The sequence below is a fragment of the Musca autumnalis genome, unplaced genomic scaffold (assembly GCF_047663935.1).
Source record: "Musca autumnalis isolate F117 unplaced genomic scaffold, ASM4766393v1 scaffold_5, whole genome shotgun sequence".
Classification (NCBI taxonomy): domain Eukaryota; kingdom Metazoa; phylum Arthropoda; class Insecta; order Diptera; family Muscidae; genus Musca; species Musca autumnalis.
Window position 1 is genome coordinate 71,266,180 of NW_027412088.1, and position 18,976 is coordinate 71,285,155.

Sequence of the window (18,976 nt, forward strand, 5' to 3'; positions counted from 1 at the left end):
GCATTCTTTCCTCTGAAAAAGATTTCTAGAAGTCCCCTTTCCTCTGAAAAGGCTTTCTAGAAGCACCACTTCCTCTAAAAAGGCTTTCTAGAAGCAACCTTTTCTCTGAAAAGGCTTTCTAGAAGCATTCTTTCCCTGAAAAAGTTTTCTAGAAGTACCCCTTCCTCGGAAAAGGCTTTCTAGAAGCCCCCTTTCCTCTGAAAAGGCTTTCTAGAAGCCCCCTTTCCTCTAAAAAAGCTTTCTAGAAGCATCCTTGCCTCTGAAAAAGCTTTCTAGAAGCCCTCTTTCCTCTGAAAAGGCTTTCAAGAAGCATTCTTTTTCTCTGAAAAAGTTTTCTAGAAGCACCCTTTCCTCCAGAAGCATTCTTTCCTCTGAAAAAGTTTTCTAGAAGCCCTCTTTCCTCTGAAAAGGCTTTCTAGAAGCACTCTTTCCTCTGAAAGGCTTTCTAGAAGTCCCCTTTCCTCTGAAAAGGCTTTCTAGAAGCACCCTTTCCTCTGAAAAAGCTTTCTAGAAGCGTCCTTTCCTCTGAAAAAGCTTTGTTAGAAGCACCTTTTCTCTGAAAAGGCTTCCTAGAAGCACAATTTCCTCAGAAAAGGCTTCCTAGAAGCACCCTTTCTTCTGAAAAGGCTTTCTAGAAGCATCCTTTCATCTGGAATGGCTTTTCTGAAGCAACCTTTCCTCTATAAAAGCTTTCTGAAGCACACTTTCCTCTGAAAAAGCTTTCTAGAAGCGACCTTTCCTCTGAAAAATGCTTTCTAGAAGCCACCTTTCCTCTGAAAAACTTTGTTGGAAGCGCTTTTCCTCTGAAAAGGCTTTCTAGAAGCACCCTTTCCTCAGAATAGGCTGTTTAGAAGCACCCTTTCCTATGTAAAGGCTTTCTAGAAGCACCCTTTCCTCTGTAAAGGCTTTCTAGAAGCCCCCATTCCTCTGAAAAGGCTTTGTAAAAGCCCGCTTTCCTCTGAAAAGTTTTTCTAGAAGCCCCCTTTCCTCTAAAAAGGCTTTCTAGAAGAACCCTTCCTTTGAAAAGGCTTTCTAGAAGCACCTTTTCCTCTGAAAAGGCTTTCTAGAAGCCCCCTTTCCTCTAAAAAGGCTTTCTAGAAACCCCCTTTCCTCTTAAAAGGCTTTCTAGAAGCACCCTTTCCTCCGAAAAGGCCTTCTAGAAGCACAATTTCCTCTGAAATGGCTTTCTAGAAGAACTCTCTCCTCTGAAAAGACTTCTGGGAAGCAGCCTTTCTTCTGAAAAGGCTTTCTAGAAGCACCCTTTCCTCTGAAAAGGCTTTCTAGAAGCATTCTTTCCTCTGAAAAAGTTTTCTAGAAGCACCCCATTCTCTGAAAAGGCTTTCTAGAAGCCCGCTTTCCTCTGAAAAGGTTTTTAGAAGCCTCCTTCTTCTGAAAAGGCTTTCTAGAAGCCCTCTTTCCTCTGAAAAGGCTTTCTAGAAGCGTCCATTCCTCTGAAAAAGCTTTGTTAGCACCTTTCCTCTGAAAAAGCTTTCTAGAAGCCCCCTTTTCTCTGAAAAAGCTTTCTAGAAGCCCCCTCTTTCCTCTGAAAAGGCTTTCTAGAAGCATCCTTTTCTCTGAATAGTCTTTCTAGAATCACCCTTTCCTCTGAAAAGTCTTTGCCACCTTTCGCCTGAAAAGGCTTTCTAGAAGTACCCTTTGCCACCTTTCCCCTGAAAAGGCTTTCTAGAAGCCCCCTTTCCTCTGAAAAGGCTTTCTAGAAGCATTCTTTCCCTGAAAAGTTTTCTAGAAGCACCCCTTCCTCTGAAAAGGCTTTCTAGAAGCACTCTTTCCTCTGAAAGGCTTTCTAGAAGAAGCCCACTTTCCACTAAAAAGGCTTTCTAGAAGCACCCTTTCCTCTGAAAAGGCTTTCTAGAAGCATTCTTTCCTCTGAAAAAGATTTCTAGAAGTCCCCTTTCCTCTGAAAAGGCTTTCTAGAAGCACCACTTCCTCTAAAAAGGCTTTCTAGAAGCAACCTTTTCTCTGAAAAGGCTTTCTAGAAGCATTCTTTCCCTGAAAAAGTTTTCTAGAAGTACCCCTTCCTCGGAAAAAGGCTTTCTAGAAGCCCCCTTTCCTCTGAAAAGGCTTTCTAGAAGCCCCCTTTCCTCTAAAAAAGCTTTCTAGAAGCATCCTTGCCTCTGAAAATGCTTTCTAGAAGCCCTCTTTCCTCTGAAAAGGCTTTCAAGAAGCATTCTTTTTCTCTGAAAAAGTTTTCTAGAAGCACCCTTTCCTCCAGAAGCATTCTTTCCTCTGAAAAAGTTTTCTAGAAGCCCTCTTTCCTCTGAAAAGGCTTTCTAGAAGCACTCTTTCCTCTGAAAGGCTTTCTAGAAGTCCCCTTTCCTCTGAAAAGGCTTTCTAGAAGCACCCTTTCCTCTGAAAAAGCTTTCTAGAAGCGTCCTTTCCTCTGAAAAAGCTTTGTTAGAAGCACCTTTTCTCTGAAAAGGCTTCCTAGAAGCACAATTTCCTCAGAAAAGGCTTCCTAGAAGCACCCTTTCTTCTGAAAAGGCTTTCTAGAAGCATCCTTTCATCTGGAATGGCTTTTCTGAAGCAACCTTTCCTCTATAAAAGCTTTCTGAAGCACACTTTCCTCTGAAAAAGCTTTCTAGAAGCGACCTTTCCTCTGAAAAATGCTTTCTAGAAGCCACCTTTCCTCTGAAAAACTTTGTTGGAAGCGCTTTTCCTCTGAAAAGGCTTTCTAGAAGCACCCTTTCCTCAGAATAGGCTGTTTAGAAGCACCCTTTCCTATGTAAAGGCTTTCTAGAAGCACCCTTTCCTCTGTAAAGGCTTTCTAGAAGCCCCCATTCCTCTGAAAAGGCTTTGTAAAAGCCCGCTTTCCTCTGAAAAGTTTTTCTAGAAGCCCCCTTTCCTCTAAAAAGGCTTTCTAGAAGAACCCTTCCTTTGAAAAGGCTTTCTAGAAGCACCTTTTCCTCTGAAAAGGCTTTCTAGAAGCCCCCTTTCCTCTAAAAAGGCTTTCTAGAAACCCCCTTTCCTCTTAAAAGGCTTTCTAGAAGCACCCTTTCCTCCGAAAAGGCCTTCTAGAAGCACAATTTCCTCTGAAATGGCTTTCTAGAAGAACTCTCTCCTCTGAAAAGACTTCTGGGAAGCAGCCTTTCTTCTGAAAAGGCTTTCTAGAAGCACCCTTTCCTCTGAAAAGGCTTTCTAGAAGCATTCTTTCCTCTGAAAAAGTTTTCTAGAAGCACCCCATTCTCTGAAAAGGCTTTCTAGAAGCCCGCTTTCCTCTGAAAAGGTTTTTAGAAGCCTCCTTCTTCTGAAAAGGCTTTCTAGAAGCCCTCTTTCCTCTGAAAAGGCTTTCTAGAAGCGTCCATTCCTCTGAAAAAGCTTTGTTAGCACCTTTCCTCTGAAAAAGCTTTCTAGAAGCCCCCTTTTCTCTGAAAAAGCTTTCTAGAAGCCCCCTTTTCTCTGAAAAGGGTTTCTAGAAGCACCCTTTCCCCTAGAAAGGATTTTTAGAAGCACCCTATCCTCTGGAAAGGTTCATTTGCATTACCCTTTCCTCTGAAAAGGCTTTCTAGAAGCACTATTTCCCCTGGAAAGGAAATATTTTTCATTTCAAATTTTCATAGAGCAATAATCCAGCCCCTGCTCTCTATCTTGGTTTCTCAGGGACAAAAAACATAAAAGCTGGGAACCCTCGCTTTGGTAGTCTGCACTGTACCACAATCTTACACTTACGTTCTCACCTACTTTACTGAGAAAATGTTGCGGGCTTAAGCGTGTTTACTATGCAGTATAAGGTTATAGAAAACGCTATGGTATCCCTGAAAATATTTGGCCTGCAAAGTTTTACAAGTTTTTGAGTACGGGAACGCACACTCAAACACGATCTTTGTCTAGCCCCTCCCATCTGATGGTTTTTTCTCAGAGCACCACCCAAGTGGTAGATGATGATATCAAATGATATCAAAAATAATAAGAATTAAAATTGGAAATACAACCCAGCAACAAAATTGGAAGTTGTGCAATTGGAGTTATGATTTCACAACATCTTTCGATGTAGTCCAACGTAGTTATGAAAAATGCATTTCGTTCGATACATTATATAAGCAGTTGCTTTAGAGATCCCTACAAAACAAAAAAAAAAAAAAAAAAACGGTTGGTTGATCCCTATTCAGCGTTAGCATTTTTTTCTAAAGACAAGAAAAAAGTCTGTTTAATTTTCTAAGAAATTGTTACAAAATAAAGATGTACAAGCTAAAGACGAACATTTTTGATGTAATTCACGAGACGGAAATTCTTAATGGAGTGGAGTTGGAGTTCATGTCGAAAGCTGTACTAGTGATGGGAAGGCAACATAAAATACCTTTTGGATGATGAAGCAAATTCAGATAGAGATCCCTACAAAACAAAAAAAAAAAAAAAAAAAAACGGTTGGTTGATCCCTATTCAGCGTTAGCATTTTTTTCTAAAGACAAGAAAAAAGTCTGTTTAATTTTCTAAGAAATTGTTACAAAATAAAGATGTACAAGCTAAAGACGAACATTTTTGATGTAATTCACGAGACGGAAATTCTTAATGGAGTGGAGTTGGAGTTCATGTCGAAAGCTGTACTAGTGATGGGAAGGCAACATAAAATACCTTTTGGATGATGAAGCAAATTCAGATGGGGTTGTATAAAATGCAGAGTAGGAGAAAGTAGATTTAGTTGTGATCAAATTTAATGAGAATTTTTATAATTTTTGCTAATGTAATAAAGATCTTAATATTCTTGTTTTAAACAAATAAAAAATGAATTTTATTTATTTATTTTATTTATTTATATAATTTATCTTATATAAATATAAGATAAATTTGGAGAATAGCATTAGCAGCTTAGGCCATCAGCTATCCAAATTTAGTTACAGAGTATTTTTTGGTATAATGATTATAGTACATATTAAATGTGTATTTTACAATATGATATAAATTCAAAAATTGTGTTGACATTTTCAATTGTAGGAGTTTTAAGAATATCCAATCCTTTGTTGTGCAGTATTAGGTTGTGTTCTTGATGTAGAGACGGGCATTCAGAAAGGATGTGACGGACGGTGCAAATATTATTACATTTTGTACATTTATCATCGAAATTCCTGTTCAGTAGGTGCAAGTGTGTTGAAACTGTATGTCCCATTCGCAGTCTTGAAAAAATTCTAATTTTCCTTTTCTCCAATTTGGAAGAATAAATTGGAAATGAATTATCAGGATTTATAATGTTGTAATGGTGGTGTGTAAAATCCTTGTATTTATCGGAAACAAAAGCTTTTATTTCTGACTTTATAACTTTCTTTAAATCGACTTTTTCCATTAATGTATCTGTGACTAATGGTGCTGAACAAGCATATTTTGCTGCAGAGTCAGCGTACACATTTCCGGTTAGACCAATATGTCCAGGGATCCAGAAAAGTGTAATCTTGTTTTTGTTATCAATTAACAAATCGCGTATATTATTAATAGATGCCCATTTATTGTTAGCGACGTTGCATATAGCTTTTATAACAGATAAACTGTCCGTAAATATAATGGTTTTTGTTGCTGAGTATTTAGCGATGTTTATGGCGTGTAAAATTCCCGCTGCTTCTGCGGTAAAAATAGAAGCAGCGTTTCTTAGAGTATGTGCTGCTAGAATCTGACCACTATTGTCGACGACAGCATATGCAGTTGATGAGCCATTCTTGGATGCATCTGTAAATAACCATTTCGAATCCATATTTTTTGACAAAAAATTTCTATAATGTTGTTCAAATGTTTCGCTTGTAGTGCTTGCTTTTACAAAAGCAGTAAGATGTAGATCGCAACTGGACTCAGGAAACATCCATGAGGGGTATTTTTCCTTATAAGAAGTCAGTTTTTCCTTAAATGACAGAATGTTGTTGTGAACACAGTTATACATAACTGATTTATATTTTGGTTTTCTCTTAGCAGAGATAATTTTGGTGACCATATCATCTATAATAGATGAGTTTTCAGACATAATTTTAGGCAGAAGCATGTGCTTGGATTCCAAATAACGGTCTTCTAGGGAAGGTAATCCTGATTCCATGTAAAGGATATTAATGGGCGTGGTTCTAAAGGCATAGGTGCTAGCTCGAATGCTATCATGATAAATAGATTTTATATGCTGTAGGGTAGTTTTTGGACTGTTACCAAATAGGAAAAGTCCATAATCGATTTTGCTGAGTACCAACGTTTTAACTAAGTACGTTAATGTCGTTATGTGTGTAAAACTTCGACCAGCCAAATATTTAATAATATTTGCCCTGTGGACAAGATTTTTTTTCAAGTTGAGTATATGTTGATTCCAAAGATAGTTTTTTTCAAAGATAATCCCCAAGATTTTCAAATTATTTACTCGAGGAAAGACAGTGTTGTTGACTGAAACTTCTGGAGGAGTACAATTGTGCTTCCTGCAAATGTGAATTATAGATGATTTTGATGGTGACATTTTAGCGCCAGATTTTTTTGTCCAGTTGTTGATTTCTTGTATAACTTCAGAGAATATATTTGTTGTAGCATCATTGTTTTTATTTATGCTAATGATATACAAGTCGTCAGCATATAGGCAATGGTAAATGTTGTGTTTATTGATGATACCGCTTATTTCATTAAAAGCTACTTGGAAAAGGACGACAGAGAGTGGTGAACCTTGGGGTATACCATTGTGTAACGGGAATTGTTGAGAAAGGTTGTTGTTTATCTTAACACGAAAATGCCTATTTGTTAAGAATGATTTAATATAGTTTAAGATCTTCGATCCAACTCCCCATGATGATAAAGCTTCAAGTATAATGTGAATGCCTACGCGATCAAACGCTTTTTCAAAGTCGATTGCTAATATTGTAGCGTGGCTTCTAGATGATAGTGCCTTTGTAACGTAGTAGTCAATGTGTAATAGAGCATCTGTACAACCTTGTTTTTCTTTAAATGCTACCTGATTTAAAGCAATAAGTTTGCGGGTACTAAGGAACCACGAGAGTCTTTTTGAAATAATACGTTCCATTAGTTTTGATACACACGACAATAATGAAATGGGACGGTAACCGGAAAAAACAGTTTTACTTTTATGAGGTTTAGGAACTGCTGAAATTATCGCTGACTTCCATGAGTGTGGTAGAATTCCCATGTTGAAAACTTCATTATATAAGGATAATAGCTTTGATAAACTTACATGTGAAAGGTTTTGTATCATGGAATAAGTAATTCGGTCGTGACCCGGAGTGCTTCCTTTTACTTTTTTTAAGGCCAGTTTTAATTCGGCTATGGAGATACTTTGCTCTATAATAGATGCGTGTTTATTACTAGGCGACTGAATAAATCTTGAAGGCATAGTATTTTTTGCAGTACAGAAATCCGAGTGGAAGTTGCTGTTTAAAGATTCGTTAGACCAACGACTTGCAAAGTAGTTTGCAATATCGATTGAGTCAGTTAAGAGAGTGTTGTTTACATCAATTGCCGTTATAGTGTGTGAGGTGTTTTTACAAGATATTCTGTTGATCCTGGTCCATACAATAGAAAGAGGAGTGTCTCTACTTATTGTTTTCGTAAAGTTCTCGAAGCATATTGCTTTTGCCCTCTTATTTTCATATCTGAATTTGGCTTTGCTTCTTTTATACATAATTAAGTTATCTATAGTTCGATTTTTTTTGAAAATACGAAAGCTTTTAACCTTTGCTTCACGAAGTATTGCCAGATTTCGATTCCACCAAGGAACCATTGGCCTATTTTTGGAATGTTTTAGTGGTATATTCAAATTGGCAGCCGTTCTTATTGTTTTTGTAAATATGGCATTCACCTTATTTACATTTCCATCCAGCAGTTTGTTCTCTAATAGATCATCAACATTTTTTTGATATCCACTCCAATTAGCCTTTTTGAAGTTAAATTTAGATGTAGATTTAGAACGGGATATATTTACGGTGGTAGTTATGTTTGTGATAATAGGGAAGTGATCACTATTGTAGAGGTCGTTGAGTGTGTAGCTGTTGACAATTGGAAGAAGAGATGGAGAACAGCAAGAAATATCAATGTTTGTAAATGTATATAAAGTTGACAGGTGGGTTGGTTTTCCATCATTTAGGATGCATAGACCATGTATGTTGAATGCGTTTTCTAATATAACGCCTCTGTGGTTGTTTTTGTCAGAGCCCCATAATACATTCCAGCTGTTCACGTCTCCAACTAGTAAAATGGGAGTATTTGTGTTTTCAAACAGCTTCAAAATATCATTGACATCGAAGTTTTCATTCGGGTGAATATAGAGCGATACTATTGTTATTTTGATATTTAAAGTGATTTCAATTACAATATTTAATATTTTCGATGAATTAAAAATGCGTTTATGAGGAATGTTGTTTTTGATAAATACTGCCAAACCGCTTTTAGCGGTTGTATTGGCAATATGATTGGACGAGTATGAGATAAAAGAATTTGGTGCAATTGGGTGTGATTGTACGGGTATGTGCGTCTCTTGCAGCGATATAAATTGTGGGTTGTGATCTTTGATAATTGGAGATCAATGTAGTTATTAATTAAGCCCTTTATATTCCATTGGGCAACTTTGAAATTAGACATAGATAATGAGAAAAAAAAAGAATTAATATTACAAAATATTAATTCTCTGTCATATCTATGTCGCCATAGTCTATTTCAGGTCTTCTGGAAGTTATTTTCGCAGATGTACCTGTAGCTGGTACAGATACAACTGGAGTATCTGATGTTGGATTCTGTGTTATGTTTTCAGATACATTATTTTGTTTGTTAGCATCGCTCTGAGAGAGCGATTCTATTTTTGAGTGGAAGCACTCAAGTAATTTCTGTTTGTTGATTGCAGTTTTGTTTGTTGTAGTATTTAAATTTGAGTTTGATGTGTTTTGTTCTTTGGTTGTTTTTGCTGTATGGTTTTGTGTTGATGGTTTTGATGATGAGTTTTGTTCTTTGGTTGTTTTTGTTGTATGGTTTTGTGTTGACGTTGAAGGTTTTGGTGTTGTGTTTTGAGTAGTAGTGATGGAATTTGTTTTCTCTTTCTCGGTGGCCTGGGGTTTGCTATTTGTTGGTGTTGTGTTGCTGTCATTAACGGTATTATTATTTCTTGTATTTTCTATCCTCTTTTTATGTGCGGCAATAGCTTCATCGAGAGTTTCTGTTGGAGTTTCGAATGTGTCTGCTTTGGGGGTATTTTGCATGGCCTCTCTAAATGAGCATTTGTTTTTTGTTTTAATTCTGAAACACTGGACATTTGTTGTTGGCTCTGTGTGCTTGACTGCAGTTAATACAAATGAGTTTTGAACAGGGTGTTGGATCATGAGGCGTGGTAGAACAAACTTCGCATACAGGATCGTTTGTGCAGAATTTTTTGGTGTGTCCGAGTTGGAAGCAATTCTTGCATTGCAAAGGATCTGGGATATACTCTTTCACCTTTACATCAATCATACCAACTTCAATTGTATCTGGCAGATCGTAAAGGTTAAAGCTCAAGATACAAGATGGAGTATTAGATATTTTACCATCTCTAAAGGAAGTAATTTTTCTACACGCTACTACACCTTGCATTTTTAGACCTTCCACTATTTCATTTTCTGTAAGTTCTGTGAGGAAATCACATCTTACAAATCCTTGGATTGTATTTAACTTGGGATGTAAAGAACATTCGATGTCGCAAATACCACCTAAGTTTTTAGCTTTGATAAAACGAGTTGCTTGGGCTTCACTTTTGGTTAAAATCAGGAAATTTCCGTCTCTTGTCATAATGGTTTTTAGCGTAGGCTCACTTGATATTCCTTTTATTGCTTTAGAGACCAGGAAAATGTTATATGATTTTAACGGTTTGTCCGGATTTGTTGTTTTTACAATGATGTATTTTGGACATGCTTTTTTCAATCTAGGTCGCACAAGCTCGGGGTATTCTAGGGAATTCCCCAGGTTATACGTAGTTTGGTTTTTCGGTCGTTTTCGTTTTGGGGACGTCCCTCCCGGGTCCAAGATCCCATAATAATTTCCTCCAGAAGAGGAAGACATAGTTTTATTAACTTTCAATCACTTGTCAAATTAAATTTAACACCCTTTACCGAAGAAAAATGATGGCAAACAAAAACAAAATTTTAAGTTATGATTTGTTAAAACAAAAAACAGGCAATGTTGTTTGTGAGTAAGCGCTTAACACAAAATCGACCGTTCACAATGAATGCTGAAGGTAGACTGATGAATTTTATTTATTCAGGGATATTTCGCAATAGCTAGCATTTTTATTGCATCTTTAGATTGATTAAAAAACACAATCCGAAGAGTGCCTTTAAATTCCATCCAAAACACTACATCAAAAGCTGTGATTTGGATCGGAAGCGGAGTGCATCCTAGCTGTGTGCTGTGGAACCAAAATGGATTGCATCCTAGCTGCGCGCTCTCTTGTAAAATTCATAAGTGAATTCATAGAAAAAGATGTACACCAACGGCACTTGTACTGATTAAACTGTATCCGCCCAGCAAAAAATTGGAAGTTATGATTTTACAACATCTTTCGATGTAGTCCAAAAGAGTTATGAAAAATGCACTCCTTTCGATACATTTTATAAGCAGTTGCTTTAGAGATCCCTACAAAACAAAAACAGTTGGTTGAGCACTACCCGTCGCTGTCGACATAATTTCTTCAAAAGAGAAACAAGTGTGAATATATTTCGAAGAATTTGTTATAAAATAAAACAAAAAAATACAAACTAAAGTTGCGAACAGTTTTGTGGTAATTTACGAGACGGAAATTTTTAATGGAGTGGAGTTGGAGTCCATGTCGAAAGCCGAACTAGTGATGGGAAGGCAACATAAAAACCTTTAGGATGACGAATCAAAATCAGTTGCCTTGGATTAAATGGAGAACGGAGGAAGTACACTCAATTGTGATTGAATTTAATGACAACTTTTTTTAATTTGTGTTTATTTAATAAAGTTCTTAATATTCTTGTTTTAAACAAATAAAAAATGAATTTTATTTATTCAGGGATATTTCGCAATAGCTTGCATTTTTACTGCATCTTTAGAATGATTAAAAACACAATCCGAAGAGTGCCTTTAAATTCAATCCAAAACACTACATCAAAAGCTGTGATTTGTATCGAAAACGGAGTGCATCCTAGCTGTGTGCTATGGAAGCAAAATGGAGTGCATCCTAGCTGCACGCTCTCTTGCAAAATTCATGAGTGAATTCATAGGAAAAGATGTACTCCAACGGCAAATGTACTGTACACTTGTAGTGATTTAATTGCATTCGCGGATGCAAACTTTTTGCTGGGAGTGAATTCATAGAAAAAGATGTACTCCAACGGCACTTGTACTGTACACTTGCAGTAATTCAACTGCATCAGCGAATGCAAACTTTTTGCTGGAAAAGTAATAGAGGTTAAAATCTACTTTTCTATACGGCTTATGGCAGAAATATTCTGTATCGGGGACCATCTAAGAAAATAAGTAATCCAAAATCATCACATTCTTACCTCTTTCCACATTCATCACATTTGAACTGTTTCTCCTCCTCCGATAAATGTATCAATTTGTGCTTCTTCAGAACGCAAGCCGATACAAAAGCCTTGCCACAAATATCGCAAATGTGTCGTTTATATTCTTTCTCATGGACATGTTTTTCGTGCAGCTGCAGACAACGTTTTGTGGACATAACTTTTTCACAATATTTACACTTATAGCTATATGTATCCGAATGACTTCGTATATGTTCGACCAGATGAAAACGTCGTAAAAATTTCCTATCACAACACAAGACATAGGCCTGTTCATTGTGCACGGTCTTAAAGTGACGACGCAGTTCAAGAAACGTTTTCGATTCCTCTTTACAAATATCGCAGTGTATACGAAAATTATTGGCTAGAAAACTGTCGTATTCTTTTCGTGTTAACTTTGTGTGTTCCTCCATTGCAGAAGAATGTGCCGAAGGATCGGTATCATTTTGAGAATCTGAATTTGTATCTCGCGTTGGATTTTCATCTAGCGGCAACATTTCCAAACCATCCATGCTATTTTCTGTTTCCGTGAGGCTGATTTGAGATGAGGTAGAGTAACTACTAAACTCATTACTGCTAATGGATCGGGTGGATAATTTACGTAGTGAGCGTCGTGGCTTTTCATTGGCATTTTTAAAGTTTGTTTCCGATTCGGATTTTTCCTGTTCACTTTGTTTATCATTTGTATTGCTAGTGTTTTCTTTTGTTGATTGAAAAGTAGTTTGTGGCATCTCGTTGGATTCTTTCTTGCTTTCTATGCGTTTTGATTTTCTATTACGTTTTGGAATGTCTTTGGTATTTGTTTTCAAGTCCTTTGATGCTGATTTGCATTGCGTATTGTTTTGTTCTTTGCCATCATCGATTAATTCTTCGCCGAATCCGAAATTTGAATTTTTTCCAGATTCATTTACTACTTCATCAACTTTTATCACAATTTTAGGAATTTTGGAGAACACATTCTTTTCCAACGGATCCTTGCGTTTTCTTGGTTTAGATTCATCATATATTATTGGTTCTTCATCAATTGCTTTGTTCTCCAACATACATTCATCTTCTTTGTCTTCAGTGGACACTTCCTTGGAACTTAAAACAGAATTTTCTTCATCTTTGTCATTCCCAGCCAAATTCGTAGTCGATTTCTCATGGTTTGTCATAATATCCAATCTATTCGTGGAGGTTTCTTCTTGATCGACTATTTGACTTTTTTGATTTAAAGAATCGCCAAGTATTCCACCATTTTGGTTATTAAGGATATTCTTTCCACAATATTCGCCAAGAGAAAAGTCAACTTGGTTTCCTCTATTTTCACTACCTGCGTGTGCTTCAAGTTTTCTTTGGCCTTCTTTGCTTGAATTATAGGGTTGCATTTGGTTCTGGTTTTCTAGAAAATCTCTAGATAAACTATCAAGAATTTCATCTCCTAAAAGATCCATTAGCTGCTGCTGCTGATCTGCATCAATAACATCGGTCGTTACACTTAGCCCATCTGATCTTATATCGTGCATAAGGGCGTTTGAATCTTCCCGAAAACTTTCTTCTAATAAACGATTTAATTCCTCTTGTACCAATAGATCGTTCTCCTGATTTTCTTGTAACTGAAAATCTGAGGTATTTTGTAGAGGTGATTGTGGAAAATGAGTTGAATTATTATCACCACTTCTGAATTTTTGGGAATCCTCTGAAATTGTCGAAAATTCATTAACATTTTTCTGAAACATTTTTTCACTTTGCATTTCTTTTCTTGATCGGGTAACTTTTGCCTCAATCTTTTGGTGTTCATTTTCACTTTCATCTTCATTATTTTCTTTAAATTTAAGTACAATATCAATACTTCGAATATCTTTATCGATAAGTTCTTCGAAATCATTCTGTTCTGGTGGTAATTGCTCCGGCGATGATCCTGTTGTGACCGTTTTCATACTCATTGCAAAGTCCACATGAGCCTCCTCGATACGTAAGTAGAATTTGTGAAATTCATTGAGAATATGAAAACATGGTACGCACATCCATGAATTCGGTTTTATGGAGTCCTGCAAAGAGAATATACGAAAGGAAATTTGATGAAAATTCAATTAACTATTCTAAAGTCTGATATAAACAGTCGAACTTCTCTTTCGAACTTTTTATAACCACTTCATTAAAATATTCTCAACTAAAATGGAATAATTAGTTTCTTGATAGTGCAAAAATGGTTTGACCACGGATACCCCAAATGTGGACGATTTTTGGTGGAGAAGTTTTGTGAGCGCTGAAAACCTCAAGTGTTAAATTACAGTTAGGTCGGTTAAAATTTGTAGCTAAAATTCCAAAAATACAGAAAATCGGGGGTACCGTCATATACCAAAACATGGACCTATGTTAACGATTTTTGGTGGAGAAGTTTCTGTTAAAAATTGTTTCTAAAATCCTCAAAATACCTTAAGAGGCACCGTTATAGGAGGGCTACACCAAAACGTGGACCTATCTTGACAAGTTTTAGTGGCCATTGGGAACCTCAATTGTCAAAATTCAGCCAGTTAGGTAAACAAATTTAGCTAAAATCCTCAAAATATCTTAAATCGGGTGGTACCGTTATATGGGGGCTATACCAAAACGTGGACCTACATAGTCCATCTTCGAACTTGATCTGCCTATGGAAAAAAGACACAAATATTTTAGGTTCTATCTAATTTTTTGCTAACGCTAGAGTGATTACAATAGACGGACGGACCGAGCACTCCGAGAGTGATAGGACGAAGAGGAGTGTGCTACGCCGTATAAGAAGAGCACTCCCTGCCGAAGAGGTTTCACTCTCAATTTACAATGGACGATGTTGCAGACGTCATCCGAAATGCGAAACCATCCGAAGCGTTGAACCCACAAAGAATGTCCGGAGTTGGGTATTAAACAAGTCTCATCAACCTATCTTTAGCCATCCATATTATATCTGGAAAGCCTGGAAAGTTGGCAGGGTGGTCCCGCTACAGAAGGCCGGCAAGGATGCTAGCAGAAATGAATCGTACAGGCTGATTTTCCTCCTGTCGCCGTTAGCACAGATTCTAGAGGCACGATGAGAAGCAGTTATCCAGTAACACAACATCAACATGAATTCCGGAAAATACATAGTACTAAAACAGCATTGCACGCCATATCCATACATATCAGTAGAGGACTGAACCAGAATAGCCGTGCGACTGAACAGTCATGGTGACACTTGACCTATCGAAAGCCTTCGATACCGTCGACCATGTCATGCTGTTTGGGCGTCGGGCTAGTAAAACACTAGAAAAAAGCAGCCTACTATGAAAAAACGAAAGAAAAGAAACACAACCCCTCTAAAGTTGACGACTCCCGCAAACGCTTTAAGGACCATGATCTGCGAATCTGCACCTGGAATGTTCGCACTCATTATAGAGAAGGTGCAGTTTACGCGCTGGCAGATGTACTTGAAAAGTACAAGGCCGACATTACTGCCATACAGGAAATACGATGGACTGGGAAAGATGTCACAACAACACCTAAAGGTGACGCACTGTAGTATAGCTGCCATGACACAAAGCATGAGTTTGGTTGCGGTTTTGTAGTTGGTCAGAGGTTAAACATCTGGTCTCCAGCTTCACCCCAGTGAGTGAAAGACTTGCTACAATTCGATTAAAAGCAAAATTCTTCAACAGCTGTATCTGCGCTCATGCTCCAACCGAAGACAAGGACGAACAGACCAAACATATATTCTACGAGCCCTTAGAAGAAACATATGACCGTTGTCCTGCCCATGACATTAAAATTGTTCTAGGCGATTTTAATGCCAAAATTGGAAAGGAGAATATCTTCGAACAAACAGTCGGGAAATTCAGTCTACATAGTGAAACATCAGACAATGGAATGAGGCTGATAGACTTCGCAGTGGCAAAAAACATGGTATGTAGTTAGCAGTACCAGAATTAAGCATCTCGATATTCATAAGGGCACTTGGCTGTCTCCAGATCAAAGAACAAGTAATCAAATTGATCATGTTGTGATAGATGGAAGACATTCATCGAGCGTGTTGGATGTACGATCGTTCCGAGGAGCAAACATAGATCCGGACCATTACCTCGTTGCAGCAAAGGTACGTACCCGTCTAAACGTTGCAAATAAAGCACGGACAGACACAACACGAAAGTTGGACATCGCTAAGCTGCAAACACAACAGATAGCTACAGCATATTCCACTCAACTGACCCAATTGCTTAATGAAAGCGCTTCTCGTCCCGATAACATATCAGCACAATGGCAAAATATTGCCCACTCCATGCAAACAGCCGCAAAATTAGTACTTGGATACCAGAGACCTCCACCAAAGAATCCATGGTATGACCAGGAGTTCCGTGCTGCTACCGAAGAAAAAAATGCGGCATATAGGGCTACATTACAATCAGAAGCAACGCGTAGCCCACGAGAGAAGTATCGGGAGAAAAGGAGAGAAGAAACGTCTTTTACGCAGGAAAAAGAGAGAGATGGAAAAGAGGGAGTGTGAACAAATAGAGATGTACAGGAGACAGAACGAAGTCCGAAAATTCTACTAAAGAGTGAAGCATCAAACTGATGGCTTTGGTACAGGCATATCCTCCTGTAGATACCAAAAAGGTAATTTGGTAACTGATACAGATAGTGTGCTCAGGATATGGAAAGAACATTTTTCCAAACTGTTGGTATCCGATAGCAGTGAAGACGGCGATGATACCACAGATCCAATCCCAGAAGATGGTATTGAATGTATACCGCCCAGCCAAGATGAGGTAACGACAGCAATAAACCGGCTGAAGAATAATAAGGCGGCAGGAGCAGATGGCCTACCAGCCGAGCTGTTCAAAACCGGAGGCGACACGCTGATAATGTGTATGCATCAGCTAGTTATCACCATCTGGCAGGAAGAACGCGTACCCGACGATTGGAACGTGAGCATCCTATGCCCAGTCCACAAGAAGGGTGATAAGACTGTGTGCTCCAATTACAGGGGCATAAGTCTGCTCCCTATTGCATATAAGATAATATCTGGCATATTGTGTGAGAGACTAAAGCCTATGGTCAATGAAATTATTGGACCCTATCAGTGCGGCTTTAGACCTGGCAAATCCACCATTGACCAAATATTTACCTTGAGACAAATCCTGGAAAAGACCCAAGAAATGCAGATCGACACCTTCCATCTTTTCGTCGATAATAAAGCAGCATTCGACAGCCCTATACGTTCAAAGGTGTTCCAAGCCATGTCTGATTTTGGTATTCCTGCAAAGCTCATTCGGCTTTGTAGAATGACATTAAGTGAGACGAGATCCTCAGTTAAAATAGGAAAGAACCTCTCCGAAGAGTTTATTACCAAAAGAGGTTTCAGACAAGGAGACGGCCTGTGGTGTGATCCATTCAACATCCTGCTGGAAAAGGTCATACGAGACGCGAAGGTCAAAAGAAATGGAACGATATACACGAACAGCCATATGTTACTGGCTTATGCCGACAACATTGACATCATGGGTCGATCGGTAAAGGAAGTAACTGACACCTTTGCAAAAGTCGAAAGAGAATTTGCTAAAGTTGGTCTGGCAGTAAACGGCGAAAAAACCATATTGATGGTATCGACGCGTAATATGTCCACAAACCCCGCACCATCTGTGAATGTTGGTACCTACAATTTTGAGGTAGTAAAGGACTTCGTCTACCTCGGCACCGCCATAAACACAACAAATAACATCAGTTGTGAAATACGAAGAAGAATAGTGTTGGCTAACAGATGCTACTTTGGGCTGAGTAAGCAGTTTAGGAATAAAGCCACCTCTCGTCAAACAAAATTAACACTTTACAAAACACTGATACTACCCGTGCTAATGTATGGTTCCGAAGCATGGGTACATGCTCAAGCAGATAAGGCAGATAAGGCAGTGCTGTGTGCGTTCGAGAGAAAAATTATTTGAAAGATCTACGGGCCAATCTGTGTTGACGGCGAATATCGGCGTCGTATGAACAACAAGCTGTATCAACTATACAATGACATCAATATAGTTGAACGAATCGAGATACAACGATTGCGATGGCTAGGCCATGTTATAAGAATGAGTGATGATGAACCCTGTTCTCGCAGATCTGGAAGGCCAAAGCATCGTTGGAGCGAACAAGTGAAACGAGATATCAGAAAACTACATATCCCACATAGGGAAAATACAGCAGCAAACAGAGAGGATTGGAGATTTTTTCTTAGTTCGGCTTGTGGAACAAATGTTCTGTAAAAGGCCAGCTAAGTAAGTAAAGTAAGTACCTGTGTGGGTGTTATCGCAGTGAACACGATTTAATTGACATGCTTCCCTCACCCAGGCACGTCAGGAGAGATTTTCATGTACACTCATACCCCATTGAGAGGCCTGAGCCCACCTCTAGAAGGTATAGAGATTTATACCATTGTCTCTAAGGAACAGGAGCACGAATCTACAGCAATATTCTCATATAAGTGGAAGGACAATTTTAGTGTCTTCCAAGAAGAAGTCTTTACAATCAAAAAGACTACAGAACTGATAAACAAAAGGAAAAGGGGCATAGATGGACCGTTGACGTTGCTCGTCCTGCGGTCCTCTAAGCACTCAGGTCCTACTCCTTGGATTACCTACTCTTTGCGGACCCTATAATCAATCGCAACATTCATTGCAACATTGAAGGAAATGGCATAGCCGATGTTGCAATCAATAACTCGGCCAATTCACCCTTGCGCCATTTTATGCGGCAAGTACGCTATCGAGGTAAGGCTAGCCCGATTTGCCAAAACGAACGCAGCTGCAAGATGTACACGTCCAATCCTCTCCAAACGAAGTACCACTTTTCTACTTTCCCTGAATAATTTCGATCTGAAATTAGCAATAGGAGTAATCACTGCAAATTGCAAAATCAAATTAATGTCCTGCAAATGGAAAGGAGATTAATTTTGCTGACTACCGCAGGCAATATAATTTTACAAAGTTATTTCTAGTCTGAATTTCGCGACTTTTTGCAAATTTTATAAAAATTGAACAGAAATCGGTCAAGCATATATGGGAGCTATATTCAAGTCTGAACCGTTTTCAATTTTTTTGAAAAACTTTTTTCTACACCATTTTCACATGTTATTCGAATAATTTCAGTTTAAATTTGAAACATTTCACTTGTAATTTGAGAATTACAATTGAATTTCGAATTATTTCTTTTGTAATTTGAGAATTCCAATTGAAGTTCCAATTTTTTCATTTATAATTTCAATTTCTTTCATTTGTAATTTGAATTTTTCCATTTATAATTTGAATTTTTTCATTCGTAATTGAATATTTTCAGTTGAAATTACAAATGAAAAAAACTTGTATTACAACTACACCACTTCCACATGTAATTCGAATAATTTCAGTTGTAATTTAATTATTTCATTTGAAATTCGAAACATTTCACTTGTAATTTGAGAATTCCAATTGAATGTCGAGTTATTTCGTTTGTATTTTAAGAATTAAATTTTA

The 18,976-nt window shown here is 37.8% G+C and overlaps 1 protein-coding gene across 3 annotated transcripts in view; it reads right to left on the bottom strand.

Annotated features, from left to right (window-relative positions):
• Positions 1-18,976, bottom strand: part of LOC141387189 (uncharacterized) — a 28,572-nt gene that overhangs the window by 4,877 nt on the left and 4,719 nt on the right. For all 3 annotated transcript variants that reach the window (XM_073956451.1, XM_073956453.1, XM_073956452.1), the window contains exon 2: positions 11,469-13,519. In XM_073956451.1, the coding sequence (XP_073812552.1) occupies positions 11,469-13,519 (2,051 nt within the window). The remainder of the gene's footprint in view (positions 1-11,468; positions 13,520-18,976) is intronic.